General features: G+C 41.5%; 1 protein-coding gene across 1 annotated transcript in view; it reads right to left on the bottom strand.

The window, feature by feature from the left end:
- The window catches only part of SVEP1 (sushi, von Willebrand factor type A, EGF and pentraxin domain containing 1), a 122,413-nt gene extending 117,564 nt beyond the window's left edge, over positions 1 to 4,849 (bottom strand). Inside the window, exon 1 of the mRNA XM_064642767.1 lies at positions 4,207 to 4,849. Within this exon, the coding sequence (XP_064498837.1) occupies positions 4,207 to 4,725 (519 nt within the window). The 5' untranslated portion in view covers positions 4,726 to 4,849. The remainder of the gene's footprint in view (positions 1 to 4,206) is intronic.
- Positions 4,850 to 27,830: the final 22,981 nt, after the last annotated feature.

A 27,830-nucleotide genomic window follows, 5' to 3' on the forward strand; every position in this document is an offset into this window, starting at 1 on the left:
CAGTTTTGAAGAGAAATGCTTCCCATTTTACTTCCACTGAAAGATAGAAACAAGTCTGTCCTCTTAGAAGCAAATGTTATTTTGTCAAGAGTTTGCAACGCGGAGTAGCCCACAAAAACCAGTGAAGCTTCAGTCCTGTTTAACATCTTTATTGATGATTTAGATGAGGGGATTGAGTGTATCATCAGCAAATTTGCTGATGACACCAAATTGGGAGGGAGTGTCGACCTGCTGGAAGGCAGGAGGGCTCTGCAGAGGGATCTGGATAGACTTGAGAGATGGGCTGATTCCAATGGGATGAAGTTCAATAAAGCCAAGTGCCGGGTCCTGCACTTTGGCCACAACAACCCCCTGCAGCGCTACAGGCTGGGCACAGAGTGGCTGGAGAGCAGCCTGGCAGAAAGGGACCTGGGGGTACTAATTGACAGGAAGCTCAACATGAGCCAACAGTGTGCCCAGGTGGCCAAGAAGGCCAATGGGATCTTGTCCTGTATCAAAAATAGCGTGGCCAGCAGGACCAGGGAAGTGATCCTTCCCCTGTACTCTGCATTGGTGAGGCCACACTTTGAGTATTGTGTTCAGTTCTGGGCCCCTCAGTTCAGAAAGGATATTGAGGTGCTGGAGCAGGTCCAGAGAAGAGCAACAAGGCTGGTGAAGGGATTGGAGCACAAGTCCTACGGGGAGAGGCTGAGGGAGCTGGGGTTGTTTAGCCTGGAGAAGAGGAGGCTCAGAGGTGACCTCATCACTGTCTATAACTACCTGAAGGGAAGTTCTAGCCAGGTGGGGGTTGGTCTCTTCTCTCAGGCACTCAGCAACAGGACAAGGGGACATGGGCTTAAGCTCCGCCAGGGGAAATTTAAGTTGGAAATCAGGAGAAGATTCTTTACAGAGAGAGTGATCAGGCATTGGAATGGGCTGCCCAGAGAGGTGGTGGATTCACCATCCCTGAAGATTTTTAAACACAGATTGGACGTGGCACTGAGTGCCATGATCTAGTAAATGGACTGGATTTGGACCAAGGGTTGGACTCGATGATCTCGGAGGTCTTTTCCAACCCAATCGATTCTATGATTCTATGATTCTATGATGTTTAAACTGTTCATCAATAAAGATGGCACATCAATGCTGGCATATATGTAACTGTGAGTCTTGGCTGCTAAGACAAGAACACCCCATCAAACTTCCAACATCGTATGATGACCCCCCCCATTTCTATTTCATAACTCATCTGGCAACAAATGCACATCCTTCCCATGAGGCACAGTGAGTGATGATAGCAGTGGTTATCTCTTAGGATCAGAAGCTCCAATACAGGTGCCTACAGCTCAGAAATTCAGAAGTTATGACTACTAAGATATTTGGGTTTTATATGTATTCTTTAGTCATCAGCACCAATGCTTACTCAAACCTGTTCGTATTTTCAATTCTGCTTTGGTTCTTTCTCGCTGTCACATCTCTGTAGCTCTCCATAATGCAATAAGCAATCTGCTTAACATAAGCTGCATGTAGTTTGTGCTGTCCCACGAACTTATGCTGTGAAAAACTGAAGCCAGAGAGTTTTGCATGAGTGAGCTCAGTTTCTTCCCCTTTCTTAGATGGTTTGCATGTGCCCTGAAAGAAAGACTGATGAACATAAGCACTTGCTGGCTCAAGTGTGGCACGAAATTCCCAAACAAGGTATCAAACCCAAACATTGACACCACCTGCATCAGCCCTCTGGATCAAGGTGGTATCTCCTGCCACTGTCTCTTGTGGTACATCCAGCATATTTCTGTAAACATCACAGAATTTATCTTCAATCTGCTGGGTAGGAATGTCAAAGTGGGGCACAAATGTTAAAAATAAGCATGGACAGCTCTGACAAAACAGAGAAACTCCGCTCTGTGAAGCACCTTTGGAGAGGATGCAAAACTACAGCGCCAAGGAGAACTCCCTTATGTTTTCAAAGAAGATGGACATTATGTGGTTGCACAGCAGCTTGTCAAACTGAGCAGCTCTGGTTTTAGGATGGCGTTAAATGAATGGTTTTGCTGCCACGGGTTCTGAGACCTGCTGAACAACTGCTATGTAAATCTTGCTCCTGTTCACTGGTGTTCCCAGGTCCAACTCTAACCAGCCTGATGACTTTGCAGAATTCACTTACCTCTCTCCCCCCACAGTAGTTTCCGTAGAACTGTCACAGGCATGAATTAATCACTTTATCTCTAACAATCAAGAGTGCTGCATGATGATTTAAGTGCTCGGATTATTCTAACTGTGCACTTCGCTTCATAGTCTGTTACTAGAACACATAACTGATACTATTTTGGGGACTTCGTAATGCTTCACAGAGACTTTTGAGTTTGGAAAAGAAGCAGAGAATTCTGGTCAGAAGCAGAAGAAACCCCATATTAAAGTGTAACATAAGAAAAAAAAGTGACATTTTAGAAAAGTGAAAGAAGAAATAATTACAGTTGTACCAAAAGACAGCAGTGTAAGAGTCCACAGGGAATAACAGTTTTGTTAGACTTTAAATAGAGATCTTCCAATAGCAGTATTTTAAGCTTAGAACACTCATTTTCAGAAAAGTGTCTAGAAAAGAGAGTGTTTCCTGAAGATGTTAATTTGTCTGACATGAAGAAATCATACTGAACAAAACCACAGTACAGTATCTTTAATCAAGAGCCAGCAAGCAGACTGGAATTTAACCTTGTCATTCTATTGCAGTTCTCCCTGTCACCATGTGAATATTTTTCTTCCCACATTCTTATAAGACCACGGTGTAAAATGACAGTCATGCTGTTGCAGCCACAAAGTTTAGCTGGGCTCATGAAACTAAATTGTAGGTTTCTGAAGGGAATTTTTGTTTATTTCACTTTAAAGATATCATTAGTTAAGATTTTGTATCAAGAAAACAGATGGTATTTCTTAAGCTCACATTTTGTTTGTAATCGTTATTTTTAACTTGTATCATTTAACCATTTCACACAACACCTCTGATGTGGATCTATACTGAAACATGACTTCAGGTGGAAGATCTAATACAGGGATGTGTTTTCCTAAAACAGGTTTGATTTGTGCAGCTCTGAGCACATTAGACAATTGCTTTCTCCTGCCAAATGTGAAGAAGAGAATAAGCTTTGCCAATTTCACATGCCCAGCAGTGATGCACCTCTTGCAGTCTCACTCCTCAACTCTGTATGAGAATGCATAAGATGTTTCAAGACAAGTACACCCAATGCTCAGCTACAGAACACTACCAGAAATTAGACGCAAAAACCCCAGAAAACGAGAGTTGCTTTGGGGGTTGCTCCTGCACCCACAGGGCAAATTACAAGGAGCAGCCTGGTAAAAAAGTTTCCAGAGTGGACTGGCCGTCCATGAACCATCTACTGGGAAGCCTTCTCAGCGTGATCAAGTGTGAATACATGCCCAGGAGCTGTCTAAAGCAAAGTTCTGCCATGATCTGTATGACAACACTACAGATGATTGCGTTCCAGGGTCTGAAAATGTTCCTGGACATGCTTCTATTTACTGGTATAATATACACACTTAAGGGCATCTTGTCAGTCAACAGTAATTAAAGCAGTCTCCTGGCGACAGTATTCGGTATCTCTGACTGCTGATAGCTATTGGGTACCCAAGTCCCACCACCATAAAACAAGGCAGACGTTTCAGATGCCAGAGTTGTCTCATATATATCACTTCTGAAATAGAGACAGGGGCTCCATGCCCCTTCAAAGAGTGAATTTCGCACATTTGTTTGCAAGGGCAGCAGAAAATATGGGAATCGCAGGCGTCGACAGCACAGGAAGATAATGACTAACTGCCCTGACCAGACTATAACTACACCACTCCACACCCCATCATACAGCCCTATATCCCTTGACGCTGAACACCGTCGCACGGCACGGAGAGACACACTCGCACACACGCACTGCCCAGCACACCACACCACACCCCGAGCCGTCACGCCCCAACACCCCGAGCACTCCTGCGCCGCACACCGAGACGCGCTTCCCCTCGCTGCCCAGACGTCCCCTCGCCACAGCGCACCGCACCTCACGGCACCACCGCTCGCTCCTCTCACCGCACCCCTCACCTCACCCTCACCGCACCGCTCAACACGCATCCCACCGCGCTCCACACCGCATCCCCGCACGCCCCCGCACCGCGGTGCCGGGCCCCCGGCGCAGGGCACAGCTCCCGCCCGCCGCCCCGTCTCACCGCCGCCTGCTGGAAGGCGCCCTTGGTGTAGGTGCCTCCGCCGCGGTAGGCGATGGCGGGGATCTCGCGTCCCAGCAGAGCGCACTTGTGCTGCTGCGGCCGCCGCCGGGAGATGTAATCCACGCGTGGCACCACGTTGCTGCGCGAGGAGAAGGTGACGATGGCGACGCGTGTGGCCGCGGGCACCACGGGAAAGTCGGAGAGCAGCTTCTTGACGAAGCGCAGCTCGCTGAGGAAGTTGGCCGGCCCGACGCTCGACGACTCGTCCACCAGGAAGACCAGCTCCAGCCGCCCGCTGCGCGCCCGCAGCCGCCGCACCTGGCGCTTGAAGGCGCGTCCCAGCTTCTCCACTTTGCTCTCCGTCGTATCGGGCAGCGCCGGCGCCGCCAGCGCGGGTGACGCCAAAGTCGGGGCGCGGGAGAGGGCGCCCGGCGGGCCGCCTGCCCGGCCCTGCGGCACCGACGGCGACAGCGACAGCGACAGCCCCCCCCAACAGCAGAGAGCCACCAGGGTCCACATGGCGGGGCGGCGGGCGCGGGGACACGCCGGCAGCCGCGGGAGGAGAGCGGCTGGTCGCCCCCTGACGCCCCACCTCCTCTCTGCTCGGAGGGGCGGCCGGCCTGTCCCTCTTTCCCTGCCTCCCTTCCTCCCTCCCCGCCTGCCCCCGCAGGTATCCGCGCCCTTTAATCCCCCCGCGGGCCTCCCCAGCGGCTGAGGCGCTGCCCCTCGCACGCCCCCCTCTCGGTTGCCCCCCCCGCGCCTTTCGGTAACGTTTTTCCCCCGTCCCTCCCCGCCTCCCGCCGCCTCGTCCCGCCCCGATGGGTCCCACACGGCTGTCGGGGGCCAGCCCGGCAGCTGGCGGTCATTGGAAACGCGGCGAGCCGAAGCGAAGCGATGCCCGGCTTCCGAGAAGCGGGGGATGGGGGGGGGAAAAGGGGGGCGAAAAGGCAGGACCCCCCCCGAAAAGAGAGGAGCGCCTTTTCCGCTTCCCCGCCGCGCGGGCTGGAGCTGCTGCTCGCGGGTACGGAGCAAGGGCTTGCACTGACACGTGCTTAATTAATCGTGGTTAATTTAGTCCTTTGTTTTGCGCGGAGGATGCGCCTGCGGCTGGGAGGTTTGAAGGGTCCGAATGCTCTGGTCCCGCTCCTGGCTGTCACAGTTTCACTCTCTTGTTCACTTCAGCCATCTGTGGACTCAGTTTTCCAACTTTCAAGATGTACATACAATACTTTATTGATGTATCTCTCACTGAAGTGTCGGCGAAGTGTTTGGATACAGAGGGGTGTTTGTCCACAAGGGTGTGTGCATGAAAGGTAGGGACAGCGCTTGCATATGTACATCGATATGTGTACATAAATATATAGAGAGATATACATGGATGTAGCAACAGTGACAATAACTTGGGCTTGTTATGAAAAATTCCTTATAGCCACGTGTGAGATTACAAGCCATTTCTTGGAAATTTCTTCCTGTGTTGTCTTGCTTCTGTGAATCACTTTGGAAGAGAGAAATGTTCCCGAAGAGACCTCCTGCCCAAACTCAGGACCCACTATTCCTTCAGCCAACCTCGCTACAGATTTAATTCTCTAGACTGTTATAAGGCAAGAACTTTTGTTTATTCTAGCCATTAGTTTAGTATAAAACAGTTTTCTACCTAATCAACTCCATTTCCAGGAGAAACTCAGTCTCAGAAACATTCCCTTGGGATAGATCAGCCATGTAAACATGTTGATTACAACTCTTCGCCTTTAGTTGGTATTTCTCCTTCCTTTATACATTTTCTGTTCCTCTCTCAGTTTACTTTTGTTGACATATCACGGTGCTATGGAATACACAGGTACATTGGTACATTTGCAAGTCAAACCCCACGTTTACATGTAATGGAATTATTTACTCTTTATTCACTGGGGCTCCCAGTGGTGGAAAATTGATCCAGTACTGTCCTTTTGACTTTCCAGCAATACTCAAGTTCGGCTGCAAATGACAGGAGACTAAGTGACAGAAGATATTTAATTAGGGAAATGATGCGTCTGATATGTGGATCCAACATTATTTTTTTACTTTGTGTAGTAGTCCAAGTGCTTCACAAAAATCTGTTTCTTCTGCAGGAAGTATACTTCTGTGACTTAGTGCTTGAAGAGAAGATAGCAATCAGACACTCTTACGGAGTCAAATGTGAAGAGTAGTTCTGGTACCGAAGGATGAATAGCTGGTGGACAGACCAGTTTCTGCTAATGTTATAGTGAAATAAAGGATATAACATCACACTTGGGCTACTCCGCAAACTTTTTGTTTCGGACAGGTAGCTGAAAATTGCTACAACCACCAAAATTCTCAGAAAGTTGATTTGCATCTTGGTCTTTGGAAGATTAAAGAAGTGATGCTGCAGTTGCATCCACTCTGGTCTGAGTCACACTATTAGTACGCCTTACAATGCCCTTCTTCTGCACTGTACTGGGCTATAGATCATGTTGGTCTTTGCACAAAGTAGAATGAAAGAATGGAAAAGTATAGCCAAGAGGAGTCTGGTTTCTGCAAGATGCTCCTAACTGCAGTGGACCATTGCAGTTATGATGTACTGCTGCTACTCCTGAGTTTTCAGATTGTAAAAAGTACTTTTCTCTAGACTGGTTTAGTTTGTTGGGAAACTAACTGCTAGTTCCGTTATTTTCTGCATGTTTACATAAAACCAGATTCATATTTATAAATGCCACACATTTTAGGACTCAGAAGCAAAGCAAAGGAAAATGTATTAGAAATATTTTTAGCGAAGGAAAGACAGTTAATGTCAAAGGCCAGCTTTCATATGCACCTCCTGTACTGCCAATATGCAATCAGAGGTGACTAACTGTGAGAACAGAGCAGTTGATGTCAGTCTTAGTGATCTCATCAAAATTATGAATGCAAAAGATAACAGGGCAATTATAAATTAATCCTCAATACATGTACAATTTGTGAAAATGTGTATTCTCCTAGGTCATGCAGCTCCTGCAGTCATGCTACACAGAAGCTCTTACTGGTGTAAATAAAAGCTGTATTTGTATGTGTACAGGGCAGCAGAATGAAGTCATCAGTGCGAGATGTAAATATATTTGTCACACAGGGAGTTCACAGTAGAAAAGGAGTAAATAGGTGAACAGCTAAGTTCTGACTGTGTATGCAAGACTGAGGCTCTAGCATGGTACTGATGTGAAGCAAAATCCAGGAAAATTTGAATGGTGAGGAGAAATTTCCTTTCAGTCCCTGAGTAATTAGCATGAGAAAGACTTTGAAAACAATCAGTGACCTGTATATAGTGAATAACTCTTCTCATATGTTTTCACTTGTACATAATACAGGTAGCTCTCTTTACATTCATTGACATTCAATCTAGTTGTGCAGAGAGGAGATAGTAAAGCATTACCAGACACTCTGAGAAGGCAGTATCAACATCTGTAGTAAGCACGATCTAATGGTATGAGGGAGAGTGAGGGCAGCCAAAGTATTCAAGTGTGTTCCTGATGTGATTTAGAAAACTATAGAAAAATGTCTGGTATTAACTTAAAAGCTTGAATTCATCCAGTGAAATCCTCAAGAAGGAATTTTTTCCACGAGGTTGTTCTTGCAAGAGAAAAAAACCACCTTGCAATTGGTGGAGGTCGTGTGTGTGTGTTTGTGTAAACAGCAAGCATTCTGTTCACTATATGTTCACTAAGCTTTTCTGAAAGCAGCATTTCCAGGGGAAATCTCTGTTGTAATGAAATTGCCTTCTCCGAGCCTGCCTGCCAGCTCTTTACAAATCCTTTCCATGTTGGTGCGCTTAAGCCCTCTTCTTTTGATGGTCTTTTCCCTGTTGTATTCATGCATATTATTTGTGCTTTGGTTCATACTTATCTGTAGCAGATGGGAAAATGGAGAGCAGAAGGAGTTTTTCCCACTTTAAGTGTCCCTGACGGTCAAAATATCTGCCCTGGGCTTCATTATTTGAACAGAAAATGCAGGTTTCATGTGGCTTTTGATGACAGTGTGCATAAGAAGGTGATGCTGGACTGCAACTATTCCATTACAAACCAGCAGGTAACAAAAAAAACATTAGATCTTGTGAATAAACTGCCTTTGTCATGTGGCAGAAGAGGGCTGACTGGTCTTAAGGAAAGCTTGAGAGCAGCACTTAAGCTGCTTCTATAATCACATTACTGTATCTCTCTAATTGTCTTATTAAAATCCACAGACTTCATGAATTCCAGTAATTCTTTACTGTCTCCCCACAAGATCATATGGTCGTTTAATACCACCCCGCTTACTAAACAAAAGGGAAATCTTTACCCCCAGTTAAAAACCCTTCTGCAAACAAACAGTCTGAGGATTGCTGTCCTTTAGCCAAATAGCTTTTTGCTTGAATTACTCAATGAAACATGGCCAAGCATCTTTCCAAATATGGAGAAGAAAAGCAATGTATTCCTCCCCCTTTGTGTTCCCCCAAATACAGCTGTACAGAACACATCCTTGTACTCAACCCACACAGTATTTGTGCCTGCAGAGACAACGCCGCAATATCACATACCCTACAATTTTTGAAGGAATGCAGGTAATTTTTGTTTTTACAGTAAGGATGTTCTGTTAGCAACTTCTTGCCACAGCAGAAACAGCCACAACTGGAATGTCTTCTCTGTGTTCTTAAGTTTCTGCAGAAAGCTTTCAGCATTCTAAATTTTAGCTGGAGATAAAATGACAGCTTAAGAACACAAGTCAGAACCTGATGTTACTTAAGCTGCTTCTAAGACTCTCTTTGTGCTCAAGTCCACAGTGTTGATTTGGGGAAACCTTACACAATACATAGCTAGCAGAGCTAGCCTTTCTTTGCTTTCAGCCATTGCCAGAGTACAGGATTACTTGGTGCTGTCCACTTCCCTTTGCAGATTTCATTGGGGGGTGTTTAAGGCTCTATAGAAAGAGCTAAGCTTTCAGGAATAGTATTTACAGAGTAGGAGTAGAAATATTTCCAATCTCAGAAAATGACCCCTGAAATTGGCCACAGGGGAGTGATTGATGCAGTATCAGAAAAGTGCCAGTCTCTGGTAGCTTAAGTGAAAGCCAGTGAAGTGCCAGTCTTGGTGGCTTAAGTGAAAGCAGCAGAGCTATTCTAGGAAAGGGGGAGAAAGAAGGGAAAATGCTTCTTCCTCTTTCCTCCTGTGCCTTTTGGGAGGAAGGGCAGAAAGAACAGGTCCAGCTCCTGAGTTCTGGAGTGTGTGTTCTCTCCTCACAGCTGAGAACCTTCACTGTAGTGCGTTACCTGCTTGCAGCTCTAATTACGCTTTTCATTCACTGCCCCCAAACTATGACAAAGACCAGGCAAGTCTGCAGTCGTGTGGCAAAGCAGAGTCTGCTGTGGGGAGCTCCCTATGTTAAAATATGTTGCTTCGACACATTGTCTCAGCAGTTTCTGACCATTAATTTATTTTTTTCTTTCTAAGTGGCAATAGTGAAAGGAGCGTGGAGGAGGGATCAGGATGCATTATACATTCAGCATTGAGGAACCAAAGCTAGGCTATTAAGATCTTATTCATAAAAACTGAGTGGATTTTTTTTTTTCCGCAATTTTAGGCCTCAGCTCTTGGCTTAAGCAGAACATGAAGAAACATACCGAAGAAACAAAGAATTTTCTGTAAATATAAGAATACTCTTAAAAAAGAGGAAAAAAAGGAGAGTAGTCTCTTACATTATAATTTGTTTTACTTTTAAAAGCTGGGATAGATACTTCGCAATCCTTTTGAATATCAGTAATTCACTGGCTTTAATTATTTTAAGATAAATTTTTCAGTAATAGAAACTTGAAGTTCAGATTTCCCACATAAACATTGTTTAAACACAAAACAAATTGAGGGCAGTCACTTTTGATTTATACATGCAAATCCCATTGACACCTCTGGGAGTTCTGACACACACTGAAGAGAATACATGGCCCTTAAATGAGAGCAAAATATCTGTCCACATGACTTTGGAAAAAGATTATTACGTAGGAGGAGAAGAGTCAGTCTGCCAAAAGTTTCTTCTTTCAGGCAGAGGTCTAGGCGTTTTAGACTTCAGCAGAGCAAACAAGCATTTGAATGAGCCAAGTTATGGGTTATTAGTTCAAGCTTTAAAAAAAGAAAAACAAGATTCATATTGCTTCTTAGTATTCAGACAGTGACAAAGTTTAGTCATAAGAATTTTGTCTTTACTGGTGGACAAGCCCCAGTGCACAATAAGAATATCATATGGCTAGCTTCCAAGATTAAAAAAAAGGTAGGCAAAATCAAAACATCTGCTGGTCTCCGTCTGCACAGCAGATGTTGACTATACTTCTAAGTTAAGCTCATCAGAGTTCATAAGCACAAAGTCAGTCTGTCTTTGGCCTAGTACACTGTACATTCATGCTAAAGTGAGTATATTTTGTCGTAGTCTACACCCTGAAGTATGTGCTGTATGATTTTTGTAAAGATCTAGGCAGACAGTGAATATTGGAAAAATGTGGAAGATGTCTTTGATCATAAAAGAGAGGTTCATATTCAAGGTAGCTGGAGACTTTGCAGGCTCTAGTGTGACAGGACAAGATACAAACAAGATCTGTAGGGTGAAGCCTGTTTATGACATTTTTTGCTCCTTAATAGGCTGGCACAATTAAAAAATATGTTTGGTAGACAGGCTATTTCAGGTTGCTTTTTCAAAACATGCTGTGTACTGTAGTACTGAAATACAAAAGCACCATCAGTCTTTCACTCTGCTTCCTTACATTGCATAGTTACTGCTCACTGCACATATGTGTTTCACAAGATGTTCTGCACTAACTCAGCAAAGCAGGATGGTGCTCTGGAGAATGAGAATAAATTTCTGAACTGTCTTTGCTATATCAAATGGGGCCCAAAGAATCTAAGAAATGGTCTTCACAAGGATGTTTGGAAAGTGCTTTTCTGAATGAGGACTTCAGTAATTTCCAGAGCTACTGCAGTTTTAAGGAGTCAAGGAAAGAAGGTTTGGGGCATGTGGAGCAGATCTTTTTTATTGCAACAGAAATTCACAAGCAGGAGAAATGTGACTTTTCTCTGTGGATAAGAAAGGATTCCAGTCTCCAAGGATACAGTTTCCTCATTAAAATTCATACAACTTTTAGTGTCATGTATGAATATAACATATTTTAGATGTGTATTTAGGATATTATGATAAAAATACTGCTCTCAGACAAGAAATTATCTTCATCCTGGAAGAGATAACTGAAAAGAGGTGTGACAGGCAAAAGAGTAGGATAGATAGTATGTTATGAGGAAAAACAGAGGTGATGCACAGAGAGAGACTTCACTGTTGTTTCTAATAAAAAAATACATGTCATTAAGTGAAAATGTCAGGGGTCTCTTTCAAAAGGAGATGCTTCACACATTGGTGTGCACTTGAGCAGTTGAACTCAAGCTATATAATAATGCAGTGTATACTACAAGTTTGTGTGCAAAAAAACTGTGGAATAAAAATCCTTCCAGTGCCAGTTTCTCCAACATAGTACAAAGGTATCTCTGAAAATTTGGAGTGGTCTATCACAGATTTTAAGACAGTATTAACTACACTTGCCTAGCTTTAAACTGTTTCCTAAAATGTTTTAGTTAAAAAGAAGATTGAAACCTAGATCCTTAGTCTAGTCTGGTATGGCTTATATTATATTAATATAAACTCATTCTTCCTATGTCTGAGAGTTCGTATACATGTTACAAAAAATATTATTTTGCAATTAAACCAACCCAGGACTGAAGACATGAAAAATGGAAATACTTTCAGAGTTACTGTGATACACATCTAGGACAAAGAGCTCTTCAAAACACAGTGCCAAGAGAAAGAAAACATACAAGGTTGGGGAGAGAACATGCTCTTTTTTCACCTACAGAAAAAAGTATGAATTCCTTAGCTAACTTCAGGGACAGCAGAAATAATTAACACTGATCTCAGGATGTTAAAATGGGAGCAGGCAAAAACTGAAATGAGAGCTAGGGCAGTAGAAAGGTCCAGTTACCTCTTTTACACATAAATGAGGACAGCATTGGGGCATCCTAGCCAGCAGTCATGTCACAATACTAGGACAGCTGGAAGAGTGTCAACCTTTATCCTGTCCTCTTCCAGACATCTGCTGCATCTTTTCTGTACTAACAGCAGGTACACTCAGCACCCCAAGAGCTTACAAACCCTTATTTGAAGTCACGCACACAACTATGCCATGTCCCTTTCATCAGCCCATCAGAAGATAAAGCAAACATAAAGGAGGATGTGCTGGGTTTTGTGTTTGGCTCCCTCGCCCACTTGAAATCACATAAAAGTCTATGTGTTTGCAGCAGTTAAACTAAAAAAGTGTTTGGAGTAAGCTTAGTTCTTCCTTTAGCAGTCCGACCTCTTTGGTTCATGTGGCTTTTTTTCTGGTTGAAAGGACATTCAGGTTATATTCTATTGTTAACAATCCAAAGTGTCTCCTTTCCTGTGTGGTTAACAAAGGCTAGATAAATACTAAAATTTCAGCAAAACAGAATAAAACATCAGGGAACGCAAACTGAGACTGAGTGTTCTGGGTCTAATTCTTCTGTGCATATTCAAGCATAATTCATCCTTATTACTGATGGAAATTTTGTCATAGTAAGGTCTAAGAAAGACCCCAAAATTTGGACTGACTCTGGAAATCAGTGAAACCAAGGAGACATGGCAGTTGACACCATTTCATAAGCCCAGATTTGAGTCTGAAGCTAATCACCTAAATGTTATACCTGTATTTTGTTGCATAGAGGAAAGAATTGTCTTTCTGTCTTCACATACATATGTCCATGTAAGTGATTGGCCCCAAGTGTCTCCACCTGGTGCATGAAGATACATCAGTATGATGAGCTATATGCTTTGTGTACTCTGGTCTCTGTACAGTAATTGTGTCTGGAACTATATCTTGCTATTTACCTTTTCCATGCTCTTATACTTATCTACTTGTCACAAAGATTTCCTGCATATGTGTCAGCAGATCAGTATTGCATGACCATAGAGGAAGAAGGAGTTAGATGAATCTAGTTCAGTCAACATATGCTCTCACTTCTATTGTTTTTGATGTTTGCCATTTTTTGAACTTTCTCAAGAAGTTAAGTATGATCCTCAGCTGAAATAAAAGGATGATTATGACCAGAAAAAACATTAGTAAAGTTAATTACTATCTCTTTACAAAGTGTATGGTAGAAGATGAGTTGCACAGTTTTTGTCAAGGGGCAGCTTATACTAAAAATTCACGTATTACTATGAAAAAGTTGCTCTATGTGTCAGCACTGTCACTACTTACTAACAAGTCGTGGGGAAAAAGATGTAGAATAAATTTGTTGTATGTTGTACAAAGCCTATTTTTGACATAAACAGGAATAAATGATTTTTTCTCTACTGAAATTAACTGAGGTGTGGAAGAATTAAGTCATGTTGAAAAGTCATTTCTAGTTAACTCAGTGGTACTACTCCTTCATTTTATAAAGCTACTCTACTTATGTGTATGTTTGTGCTCTGTTCTTGTTCCAGACACAGGTAATTGAAACTATGTTTTAAAGAAAGTATGATTTCATTTTGGCCTTCAGTCCCATGTTGATTGAAGTTCTTGTGATTAAACTTTTTTACTGTGCATTAAAACACCAAGTTTTTGGATGGAGTTGGTCTAAGGATTCTCCTGCTGTGATGTAGTCTCTGTCATCACTGAAGAAAAAGGCCTTCTCTGTACCAAGTGCTGTGGGCAAGGAAAGAAGTGCTTAGGGAGGGAAGAGCTTTGGGTGAGGGTAGCTGGCAGAGCAGACCTTCATTCTGCTTCAGCAATGTCTTATTCTCAGACATTCCAGGTTACAGAGCTGTCATCAGGGCCATGCACTAAATAGCACTGCATGAGCAGGCTCAGCTTCAATTAGCATCTATTGCTTTTTGCAGCACTCTTCATCATTGAGGATGCTACAACCCCATTTTCCAGATGAGTTATAATAGCCTGGTGGATCCTAGTGTAAGTCTTATGGCTCTTGGACCTTTAAGAGAATCAATCAACTTCAAGTTTGCTTAGATCAAGCCTCTTAAAAATTATATGAGTTGAAGATTTAAGCACACATTTTTACCAGAATCACTTAGGGCAGTGTGGAGAAGTTATCCAACAAGTTATAAATCATGCCTATTCACATGTTGGGAGGGAAATTCCAGGGCTTTTTAACAGCTGTTAGGTAGAAAGTGAAGGTCCTGAATCATGAGTTGTATGTAGAGGCACTTTGGTGCTGTTTTGTTATTTTCTTTCCTGCCCATTGGTGGTTTCAACTCTCCTTCCAAAGTTAGCATTTGCATTTTCCCTCCTCATCATTTGAATGTACACACAAAACATATGCTCTTGATTTTCCTCCCTCTTTTGAACATATCAGTGCAATACTGTGATATCAGTGTTTAGTAACCAGGTTGTATTCCAGTCCTTCAGATAGCTCCTTCAGGTCTCCAAATAGCAGATGGCACCTCCATAGGCTTCTACATTGATTCTAAATTCTAAGTTGGAATAGACACAGACTGTTCTTACATATACACCAGGAAAATGGGGACAATTTCTGTTCATATCTTTAAGACACCATTATGCACAGAATGAGCCAACAAAATGACAGAATTCCATGTTAGATACAATCCCTAGAATGTCTTCCAGCAAAAGTATCATAAGAGCACATAATTGGTTTGAAAACTCTCTTTGTGAATGAAAGCAATGGCTTCTTTCACCCCAGCTTAAACTATCTTTTACACTCAAAGTTTCTTGTTTATAAACATTAACTTTTCCTATTTATTTGCAATTGATTATGCACACTTGCAAAATCTTTCTACAAGGAACACATTTTTTACTTTCCAGATATACAAGAATTGCTTCTCTTTTTGTTACTATGTTGTTTTGTTTGTGCATGTGCAAGTGTCAGCCCATGGGTTCACACTAGTTTGATAGAGCTAGTTAAGGTGTTTACAGGTTGTATCATATCACATCACTTAAAAAGGAAAGAGTAAGACTTTTAGAAGCAATTTTGATGATAGTAGTGGGGGCCACAAAGTCTTCAGTCCATCTTCAAGAATGGACAGGCTCCGAGCAGTGACTGTCCCTGCCCTTCCAAATAAACAGAATATGTTAACTCTTCAAAGATAATAGACAATGTCAGTACCCATAGCAACTAGACTGTAATTAGTCACCTTAAAGTACACCAGCTTCACTAGGATCCAAACATAAAATGATACTTTTTCCTTAAAGATCACCTTTTTCTTCTGCTTCTATGCACTAGGTCCATGCTAGGAGAAGCTTACTTTCTTTTTCTCTGATCACTGTTCATGAGAATTGTAGCTTTCAAGTAGACATGGCAATCTGGATAAAAAAATTTGAAAGAAATCTTACTTAAAATTAGAGGAAGAAAGAAACAGGAATGTGGTGCTTCTTACCACAATCACTGAAAAAAAAATATCTTTCCGTGATTTCTTCTTATTTAGGTAATAAGGCCTTCAAGAACTATAGAAAGTCAAAGTATCTTGTTGCATTGAAGGGTTTTCCGGTTTTCATGAGCGGGAGTTTTGCAGATTTTCGTATTCCACTTGTAAAAATAAACTGATTAGGAGTGTAATATTATTGTATTTTAAAAAATTTTAAGAAAAAATACATCATCATCATCATAGCCAGGCTTCGTGAACGAAATTTTGGGAAGGGCACTACCCACGTTTGTCACAAGTGTGCTGGTGGCTAAAAAGGCCAATACGAGATAGACAAGTCCGGTTGCAAAAGGCACAGCAGGAAGACTCCTTAGGTGATAAATTCTGCAAGGCACGATTTCTGCATTGTCTTTTCTCCTCAAGGGTGATCCTGTGTGCTTTCTCAAAGGCATCAGCAGCGTTATAGATGGTGTGTCTCCAGGCCTCCCGATTGGAGGCCAGAGTAGACCAGTTATGGTGATCAATATGGCCAAGGCTGAGATGTTGTTTCAGGGAGAAAAAATACAGTATGTTACAAATCCACATTGTTTATTACAACTTGGGAAAGTGTTAATGTTAGAAAATGAAGCATAGAGTACATTCACATGTTTTTTAAGTTCCCTGTACTTGTTAAAAAGTACAGTACGCTGAAAAAAAGTCTATATGGAAAAGAGGGAAGAGGAAGCCTAATGCTGCATGAAATCTATAAACGAGTTTTACTACTGTGGTGTCCTTAAAAAAGTAATTAGTTATGCTACTGTGTGTGTTTCTTAAACTCCTATAGATTTATGAACACCAAAATTATTTCTCAATTTCTCTTCTTTACTTTGTGTTGTCCTATGCAAGCTCAAGTTCACAGCTGCAAGAGTTGCCAGCATGCCTACAGAGAGTCATAAAGAAATTGATATTCATACATGCATTTAATGCTCCTGTCCAGATATGTAATCCTGGGCAGGAAAGACATACATGATAAAAAAACTTGAAATTGAAGCCAAGTTCAGCGACAGCTAAAATTCACTCTGAAGTTATTAAACAGTTGGATTTAGAGGAGTACAACATTTAATTCAAAAAGTAAAGTTTGCAGATGAAATGGAGATAATAATGGAAATTGCTTTTTGTCCTTAATGAAAGGGTACAAAAATACAAAAATGTTTTTTCCACAAAAGGGTACTGTGAGGTTTAAAACCTGCTAATTTCTTATACCAAATTTTTTTAATTTATTATCAGCTGCATATGTTACAAACCAGCAAGCAAGAACCTTCTAAAATAACAAATATAACTAGGGTTTTCTCCCCTCCATTAAATGGAAAGAAGAAAGGTTTTTGTCTTCATTTCATCCCTTCCCCTTCATTGTTTACTTTTACTTATTTCTTCTGCAAGCACATGTAAGAGTATACAGTAAGGGAACGTTTTTCTGCAGTGTTAAAACTCCAGTGTAAACCACCACCTCCCCCAGACAACTGCTCAGAAAGACCCAGAGTAGAAAAGGGATGAGGAACTCTTGGAAAGCTGTGAGGAGTAAGGGAAACAGTTGCTCTTATGTGTGGAGGCTAGTTTTCTTACTCCAGATGATAGGAAAGAAGGGAGGGTGCTTTTCTAGGCTAGGGTCAACTATTCTTTTTGGTGTTGAATATACTGTTATGTGTGCACATGATTACTACTAGTGGACTTCGCCATAGCATGCGGTGGAGCTGGAGGTGCTTTCTTATGTAAACACTGAAAAGAAAGAACAGGAAATGAAGTATCTATTAGAAAAATAAATAATAGAGCATTTCATCCTCTTCCAGCGTCTTTGGCACAACTGCCTGTCTCAAGCCATCTCCCCAGAGTACAGATGGGGTGAAGTGTACTGTCCACTGCTATACCTATGAGGAAAGTGTGACATTTCCCCTGCAATCTAATCGTGTCCTCACCTTATAACCTCGGGGTGAAGACCTGTTGATGACTCTAGATTGTTGCTTCTTAAGGATAGCCAAATATGGGAGGCCTAAAAGGCCTAAAAGGTTAAGATAAAGAGCATGAGGGCAGCTGGAAAGTAGAAGGGCTAGGGATTGCTATTTTCAATGATGTTAACCTAATCATGGAGGGCACAAACGCAAAAAAGCCTCATAACCCACTGCACTAAGCTTAAGCAAAGTCAGATCAATTGCAAATAAAGACAGATGAACTTTATCTGAACAAAACAAGGAGGGATTTGAAACTTATCTAGATATGTGGGTTTTTGATGATAGAGCATGGCTTTTCTCATGGGCGTAATTTATTTTAATTATCCTACAAATGGAATAAGAGGATGCTTTGGACAGAAGGAATTTTGTTCAGACATCTTGTCCTAATTAAGAGTGCATTGACATTTTATATTTGAATTCTGTCACTAGCATGCACATGACCTTGGAAAGTCAAAATGATTGTTGTTTCATTAAACAATCTTTAACAGTCCCATGAAGCAAAATGGGAAAGCTCATTTATTTTTCTGGGCTTTGAATATAGAAAGATTTGACCACTTACACATTAAAATGCTAAGATCACTGTGCAAGTATGCCTAAAAGCTTTAACTTCCTTAGCCTGGGTTGTTAAATAGTCTGCATAGTTGTGGCAAAAGGTTAAATGGCAAGATGATAAGTTCATCAGCAAAAGTTCTGGCATCCTATGAGTGAGTATGCAGAACATACAAAATGTGCTCCTGCACTATGAGAACAAATAAAAGCAGCATGTGCATGTGTCTTTCTGGAAGGCTTATGGCTCTGCTCTTCTGACATGGTTTTTCTGCATGCTCTCCTCACCATGGGATTTTTTTTTTTTAATCTATTTTCAAGAGAAACAGGAAGAATTGTATTCAGGCAATAAATGTAGGAGTTAGAAAAGACTAAGAAATATAACAAAAAAAATCATTTCCTAGAAAAGTTATCCAGAGTGTTTCTATTGTCACCTTTGCCTTTGGGCTGGGGCTTGTGTGGTGGAACCTTCAGCTTCTGTCAGATCCACAAGGTGACACTTGGTTTAAAGCTGATAGACCCACTGGATGTACCCAAAGGCTTTCAAAATGTCCTCATTTAACAAAACATGAGTTTGGATAAAATCCTACCTACAGTTTGAGAGGATTCTTGAGCTGAACGTGAGAGATTTGCTGCTGAGAGGTGGAGAACTTCTGTGTCTGGGGAGATCCATTTTATTATGATTCTGCCTCGTGAAAACATTGGAAGAGCTTTGTTTTTCCTTTAGCACACATTGAAAACAAGTTTTGAAACCTTGAGAGCTGTTGTGAAACAGTCATTTTCTGGCAAGCTCTGCTGCTTTTGCCTTCCAAATGTTTTAAAGTTTGTATTGTGTCTAGAACACCTTTTTTTTTCAGAGAGCCATGGGAAACATGCAATCTCTGACTGCTACCTTAATCCTATATTTAAGACCACTTGAAAAGTTTTAGGGATACATTCAAGTTGCAAAAGTGGTTACTCAGAGGCTGGGAAAAAACGCAGCTGGCTTGTCTTTTTGACTCTTCGGACAAAATTGCTTGCACTAAGTGAGGCAGGAATTATCATGAATAAGGAGTGCTGACATAATTGGTCTTGCTACATATGTGCACACACTGGATTAGTCTGAATTAAAGCTATACCTCTCACTTGGCTAGCTACTCCATACAAATATTGCTGGATTCTTTAACTAGACCAACAAATATTCGTAGTAGCTTACCAAACACTTGACAAGCATATATGTTGATAGAAACAGGGACTTGCAGGTCTATTGGCTTCATGCTATTCTTCTGATTTTATTTATAAACTCAGTGCAGCATTATGTGGATGCACGGAGTCCTTTAAAGTCAGCTTAAGCTGCGCTTCAGATTTATTATCTTACACCCAAATGCCAAATACAGTGTGGCTAAGTAAACATTTGCTACTTATTTAAGAAGCATCAGACTTCATCTCCAGATTGGAAAAGGGATCAGGTGTTTTTTTTCCCCGTGCAGTTTTTTAAAAAAAGAAAATCCATCAGAAATAGAAGAGACATAAGGAGAATGCATTTCATTGTCATTCCATGAATCCATGAATTTTTCAATAATTGGTGCAAACAGGTGCATATCTAATGCTACTTGCTACTTAGATAAGCTCCATCATGCAAAATAATGTACCCACCAATGCGACTCTCCCTGGTATGAGTAGAAAGAGGACAGTATTCAACATTTGAGAACATGGCCCCCATTTCCATATGTTTATGTGATATGAAACCTGAAAAGTGCATTTTCATAATGTATTTTCCACACTTTATTTACAGAATAAATGCTAATGCTGGGGCCATTGTAGCCAATGCTACTTCTGAGCATGCCTTGACACACACATCCTTCAAACTTCCCACATTTCTTTTTCCCGATAATCTCAATTTTGATTGCGGATTGAAAAGATGGAATAACATCCACTGCAGCTGACAGAGCTTTTGCAGAGTGTTTGTTTTATGATGGTACATCTCTTTCTGGCTGAGCTATTTGTCTTTTTCCTGCTCACTTAGGAGCCTCATGAGTCCACTGACTCCAAAGAGACAATACAGGAAATTGCATGTATCAGTTTATTATTCTGAGCTGTTTGTTTAGTTATGTGAGGATTTCACTATCTCTAACATTCCAGAGCAGCCTTACTTTGGGGACCACGCAGACACTAGTTATCAAATAGGTGAAATGAAGCTGTCTGTTCTGCTCTTTTGCCTGAAATACATCTGAAAGAGTCAAGACAAGGTGAAACAGTTGCATTGCAGGTTAGAAGACCAGTGTTATTTGTTAAAGCTGAATTTATAAAGGCAACGAACCAGAAAATTTATAACATTTTTGTTCATAGGGTGGAGTCAGTTTAGTAGGATGGATGTAGAATTGGACTGCAATGTACACTGCAGACAGCATTCCTAAGTAGAAGAGTGAAGAAATGAGCTTGAGCTGCAGAAGAAGACTCCCAGATTTGTATTTTTATTTCAAACATAATTTCCATTTGCTTTCTGTTGTTATGGTCCACGTGGAGGTCCAATCCAAATGAAGGGGAAACAGAGCCCTCTGTGCATTTTTGTGACAGTATTCTTGCACTTCATGAATTTCAAATTCCTGTATATGTTGTGGGGAAAAATAAGAAAGGAATCCTTTCAGCTTCCTCTCATAGCTACAGAGAGAAAACAGAGTAAATAAATTGCAGTCCTATAACCCTGTTATGTAGCCACATCAATATTCTTATATGCCTGTTTTCTTGCCTCATCTCAGAGTCAAACAAAACAATAGAACAAAAAAGTCATCATATATGTGAAATAACTCTTGCTCCTGGGAACACAATGATTGAGAATACAACTATATAAAGTAGAAGTGTAGAGGATGGAGAATTAGTACACCTAATAATTCAAGGGCTAAAGATAACAGACTGGAAATGTGAGGCAGCCAATTTAAACCAACAAAATTATGTTCTTTCCCCCCTTTTTTTTGACCTCTTCTCTGCTATACACACTACAGAAGTTAGATTCTGAAAATCACCAGGATGGAACATCGTGGAGGACAGTGATAAAAGTGGGTTAAAATAGGTCCAATAGGTTCAAGGAAGAGAACTACGTATGGCTATTAAACTCTATTGAATTCAGTACTTCAAGTCTAAACTTAGAAGGAGAAGAAGGAGAAGAAGGAAGAGAAGAAGGAGAAGGTGAAGGAGAAGGTGAAGAAGGAGAAGGTGAAGGAGAAGGACAAGAAGAAGAAAGAGAGAAGGAGAAAGAGGAGGAGAAAACAAAGGGGTTTTAACTGGTCCTGTCGTAAGGTTTTCTTAAACTCTCATTAGTGACTGCTTTTGGAAATGGTTGCTACTCAAAGCAGCATTTGGCCTCATCCAGCATAGCAATTTTTGCTTATTTTGGAAATGCATTTTAGAGCTGGTCACTCAAAGTCTTTTCAAAATCTTTTGCTGGCTTTTACAAGAACACATTGAAACCCCTTGTTTAAGTGGCCAACAGTCTGTGGTTCTAAAGAGATCAATTTATGTGTGTGGAGACAGCAAAGGGAACAGCACACACAGAAGTTATGGACTCAGCTAAAGCCAGCTTACTCTAGGAATGCAGAGGAGAAAACTAATTCTCTGCTGTTTACATAACTGGAATGTTTCCCTGCTTGTAAGCAAGTCAGTACTTTTAGCACAGCTGTTCGACAGTGGAAAGTCTTGTTTCATTCAGGTGCCTCAAAGTACAATAAACGTGATAGAGTAGCTTTACAGTTTATCATAAAACAAGCCACTTACTAATGCAGCAAGACATGTTCCGTTGTAAGCCATATCTAGCTTGTCACTGCAGAAGTTGTGTTCTTGAGTGTGTTTGTGCATCCTGCTAACCTGGACAGAATCAGCAAGAACAGAGCATTGTGCCTATCTGAGAGCTGAAAGTCTGTTTCCCACCCATCTTAAAGACAGACAGGGAAGGATAGCTTACTCCCAGGGGCGTTGTTTAAACATGATTTTTAGGTCAGAGCCTTGGAATACCAGATAGACCTGGATGTATCACCCAAGAGATGGGATAGCCTGAGAGGCCTGTACAGACAGCAGAAGAAATTTGGAAATGACGGTGGAGGAACCCCACCCAGCTTCCAAAAATAATGCAGAACAAGCCTCACTATACTAACTTATAAAGGATTTGTACAGACTTTATACAAGCTCATGGTAGCTTGAAATTGTCATTGTACGTGTTTGCAGGGGCATTTCTTAATCTGTTTCCCTTCGCTCCCACTTGGTTACAAAAAAATTCTTAAAGAAGCTTTCCGTGCAAGTGAGGAACAATGCAAAGTGCATGTAAAGCGGATATTCAGCATCCATTTTGATGAGATGAATTCTTACATATGCAATCCAGAGAACATTTCTGTTATGGTAGCTCTTATTTATGCTAATGCTTGCATCAGATAAGTTGATGCACATGCTTAGAGTGTACATTCATACTAAAAGCTTGTCTGGATCACAGCCATGCTACTTGGCTTAGAGATTCTGAGGTGCAGAGAACAAACAGATTTTCACCATGCTAGTGTCAGTTAAATCATAAAATGTCTTTGCAGAGAATTAGCTCTTTCTGTCAAACTGACAAGGATTTTTTAGACAAAGCATTATCAGTGCGAAGGCAGAGGATGGCTATGCAAAATCCTCTAGATTTCTAAGACCATGATACAGTTAATCCCCAGTGTTTCTGTCTTAGTGTGTTGGTTTATGAAGTTTCCTTGTTCCTTTCTCTGAAATAGAGGAGTTAGGCAGGTAGGGAGGAGACCACACAGTGACAATAATGTCCCCCCAATGGGAATCACGTGGAGAAAAGCTTTTGTCTCCTGTAATTCATTCTCATACAGACCTCTGTCACGTAAAAAGTGCATGGGGAGATAAAAAAGCAATGGTGATTGCCTAAGATATATGTAACCCACAGGGGAGACAAAGGGCTTCCTGAGCACTGCTTTGGCTGTTCATGTGAAAGCATCTGAGATCACTCAACATGCCAGTTTTCTCTTCTTATGCTTACAGTTAAAAAATACTATTTATGCTTCCCATTTGTCAGCAGTTTTTCCGGGAACTCAAAGAAGGTGGTTCACTTTCGCTTGAGTTCTTCACTTTTTGCAGCTGTGTGAATTGGAGCACCAAGAAGTCATGTATTTTGGTCAAGCTCAAAAAGACTTTGTGCAACACAAGAGTTGTCAGCTGAAAATCTTCACAGTTATAACCAGTTCCTGAAAGTTACAGTACTGACCATGTGACTTGGACAGATATGGATCTAACTCCTTATGAAGTACATGGAAGGCCAAGGACAAATCAGGTATTTTAACTTTAGTGTAAACACATTTGACTTAGATGTCTTGAGAAAAGAAGAGAGGAAACAAAAGCTGTGTTTCAGAGTGCATTTATTTTTTGTGACATAACTCTAAGTAAGTGTGGTAAGAAGAAATCCTTATTTAATCTGTAAGGGCAGAAAAAATATCACCAATTTACATCGAACAGATCCCTGTAGAAAAGGTATTGACAGGATGAGAGACTGAGGACAGCTTCTTCTAGAGGCCAGCTACCCCATGAAGGCTGCATTAAAGCCTGTAACAGTTTTGAGATCCTGGAATTTACCACAATTAATTTCATCTCATGTACCGCTCCCTAGTCCACTAGTCTGGCTTCGTGCAGCCTCCCAAATTCATATATTTTGCCATTCAAGCTTAATTTCTCTCAGTCCTAAGCTGTGTGTCACCAGCCTGGGCTGAAATAAGATTCTTGCATTATTTCTGTTTTGAGTCTTTCATCAGTGCAAGAACACCTACACGGATGAGAATTCTGCACAACAAAACCTTCTCCATACTCTGGCCATGTAACTGCACCCATGGGAGAGCAGTAGGAGAGACCATGGGCTAAGATGGAGACTTGGCAAAGTGTATTCTATTTTTCAGCTGTTGTACTGACACAGGATTCCTGATGGAGCTATTGGCAGGCTGTTTCTTGCACTCAATCTGTGTGTCACTTAGCAAGCAGAGGAGAACAAGTCTGACTTTTCAGTCGAGTTGCTTATGATTAATTCAGACAGATTTGACAGCAAAAAGTAAACAGCATTTGGCAGAAATCACTTTCAATGAGAGTGTCATTAGGAAAGTCACAGAGGATGTGCGCACAATTTCCCTCCCTCTCATTTTTTCCCCAATGACTACAACATGAAAGATGACAATTTAGGTTTGTTTTCCTAAAATTATGAGCCCCATTGCTACCACTTCATAGATTTACCAGAAGAGTCACTTCAGCTTCCAGCTAAATGGAGCAGAATTTTGGACATCTGCCCTGCTTGACTGCGGCAGACATATGCTGGAAATAGACCACCAAACTCTGATATTAGGATACCCTAGATAATGTCTCATGCAGAAGAAAGTAGGATGATAGATCTGGAACTTCAGGCTAACATTGGAAATCTGCTGCCACCCAGGCTTGAATATCTTTTTGAGTAGGTGGGTAGTCATTTGGGCTCATAAACATGTTGTTGTTTATACAAAATACTTCACTTAGAGTACCCTTAGTATAAGATGGAAGACTAGGGTTTGGATGTGAATGGATGAGCAGAAACAGTGCTTCAGCAAAATTTATAGTTAAAATTAAAAATGTATTTTTTCCCTTCTAACAGCAATAGCCCCTTTTCCCTGGAGAGGCTGCAGCATCATCTAGTGGAAACTGACCACAACTATTCAGGTCATGGTTGTATGATTCAGTTGCTGAACATCAACTAATGCCCATAGCACCTTTTTTTTTTTTTTTTTTTTTTTTTTTTTTTTTTTTTTACGTGGTGGAGAAAATATCCCCCTTCCTCCAGGGAGAAAAGGTTACCTAGGAAGGAAGGACTTGGTCCAGCCAAGCCACACACGGACTGGTGTAGTAGCTGTTAGATCAGCTGAGTGTCTCCACCCTGGGTGGTCCTCTCGTCTGCAGAGCTGTTCCTAGACATTCCCAAATGAAGCCTGCAAAAGCAGCAGTATCAACATGCCAGTGCACCTATAAACACTGTGGTTCTCTATGCCAATGAGTGGGAACTGATTTAGGTGCATTGAAGTTCTTGGGAGACATCCATGGCTTTCTCCTTTGCTTACTTTCTTACTTTCTTGACAAGAACCATTTTGGTTCTAGCTGGGAAGCCTTCCAACACCATCAATGCCGAGAAAGAAAACAAGTCTGCACTGCTGTGAAGAAGCAGGCACCTTTGGTCCTGCAAGTACTCACAAATAAGCAGCAACTGTGCAAAGCTGTGCAAACTGCATCCCGGAAACTAGCGTTCTAGCAACTGCTTTCTGTAGGGGCAACTCTGAAAAGTGTAGAAGACAGGGTACTATTTCAAGACAGGGTACTATTTCAGTGATTTTGCTCTTGAAACTAGAAGATCAGAGAATGGTGACTGCTATTGCAAGTGTGTGTGAAGAGTGAGTCTGGTCTTCCCACTAAATCTGAGCCCCAATGCACACTTCTTGCCATGCAAGGGTGACAACCTAAAGTCTTCTGGTGGGGATTTCAGTACCAATTTTCTGTGCTGTCTTTCAAAAGAATAAAGACAGTAAATAACATTTACTGTTTCAGAAGGTTAATATCTCTTGTGGATCAAGAGAACAAATGCAGGGTAAGGTGAGGTGGGGTGTCTGTACAAGCTCACCATTGCAACCCAGGAGCAGCCGCTGCAGCAAAGCATCCTGCTACCCTCTGGTGATGCTCTGGAGAAACTGCTGGAAGATCACAAGCATTAGCAGTTTCTTGGACAGTCCTAGTACAAATGCTCTCTTAAAATATGATCCAAACCTGAAAAAGACCAGTTTCTATGATTGCCCATCTGATTCTGCTGAACACGACATGCTTGCAATGCCTGATGAAGATTGATTAAAACTAAGGAGTCGGTCAGAGCTGTGCTTTATAGTATACTTGGGAAAAAAACAAACAAACAAAAAAAAAGGAACTTGTAAGCTATTATTACATGTTCTATGATTTTTTTTTTTGGTCAGAGACAGATATGAGAAAAGTTTAAAATTATGGAGGCTACAAATATTCAAATATTTACATACTATAGATGACATTTGAAGCTGCTCTAGTGCCCAAGGGCTCTGAGCAGAATCTGAGCAACTACCAGTCACTGAGATCATTAAACATTTTTTATACCACCCACAAGTGATTTGAAATAAGCAGCACAAATGAAGCAAAGGAAGTCAAAAAGCCCAAGCAGCTAGTCCCTTCTACTTGCTGGCATAATCTTATATGTCCTCATAGTTTACCTCAGGGTAAAGTGATGCACTGCAGAGTAGGCAACAAGAAGCGGCATTTCCCCATGAAGTTTTTTCAAGCAATATTAGTCTGTTTTGAGACTGCAAGAAAATAGATGTTTGAAAGCATGAGCTATCAAACTGTGCCATTTCAACACTTAAAATTATGTTTATCCAAAGGGAATCTGACTCCGTAAATATTCGGTTTCATTTAAAGATGAATAATAATTTGTTTTTGTTTCAACCCAGTAATACTCTTGCTTTCTTTGAGACTTCTTCTTCTCCATTTCGGGATGGTAGAAGAATAAACGGTCTTGTCAGCTGAAGATACAGGAAAATATTTTGTCCTTCTTTTTTCTTGCCCCGTCTTCTGTCTGCCTGGTTGCAGCATCTGTTATCACCTCCATTACAGCTAAGCCGCAGGAAATGGTCCTGCATTTGAGGCCCTGGTAGATGCATGTGCAGAGTTATCCATCAGAATTGTTGGTGTCACAACATTTCAGGTGAAGGAACAGAGAATTATGTTGAAAGCGATGAGGACAAAATCTAGTTATGAACGGCTTTGAAGGGCTGATCCAAAATCCATTGATAGATATTTTCCCAGTCCCAATTTTGTATGACTTCTCTTTTCTGCTCTTGTTTTTCCCTTGTCAGGGACTTTATGAGTTGAAACAACATTTTGCAGTAACTTTACTTTGATCCCTTCCCCCACAGGCCTTTGAGATCAATTAGTGAGGGATGAGAAACTAAATTACAGAGTGGGGAGAGCACCTCAGAGATCTGAGAGTGGCCAGACCTGCAGGGTAGTCTCTCCACCCGGCTGTGCGCTCCACTCACTAGAAGCTTATTTCTAGCCAGAGCTGACAGCTTGACATTTGCTTGTTGCTTCCTCTGTCACAAAGTCTGCCTGCCATCCAGATCAAAGGAGCCCACATGGCAACGTTTGCTGTGGGTGGCCGTGCACCCTGCCAGAGCCTCTTGTTGTGGACATCATTGAGATTCAGCCAAACTGGGGTGAAAAGCCAGCAGGAGGGGCTGGCATGGATTTTATGACGCGTTATAAATGCAGATTGTAAACAGTGAAGTCTCACGTGTTTTTGAGGGAAACCTTCCTGCCCTCTAAAGGTTGCTCGCGTTTCTCCAAGCCTGCAAGTTCTTATGCTCTTAGGAGAACCCATTCCAAAATAACTAAAATGCACCAGACCCAGCATGAGCTGAGGCATTGCACAAGTCTGACTTAGAGTAAAACACTCTCCGCAGCTCCTGAAAGGCTGGTATTGAGAGCAATGCACCCTAAGCATTTATAGGAGTGACCAGAAGTAGAGTCTCCAGCCTTTTCCTCTGGGGTAAATACTTTGAGCTTTGGAATGCTCTTTTCAGGGGAAACAGGCAATGTCCTCTGGTTAGTGAAAGAAGTAACTACCCA

This window comes from Pseudopipra pipra, chromosome Z (genome assembly GCF_036250125.1).
Source record: "Pseudopipra pipra isolate bDixPip1 chromosome Z, bDixPip1.hap1, whole genome shotgun sequence".
Taxonomy (NCBI): domain Eukaryota; kingdom Metazoa; phylum Chordata; class Aves; order Passeriformes; family Pipridae; genus Pseudopipra; species Pseudopipra pipra.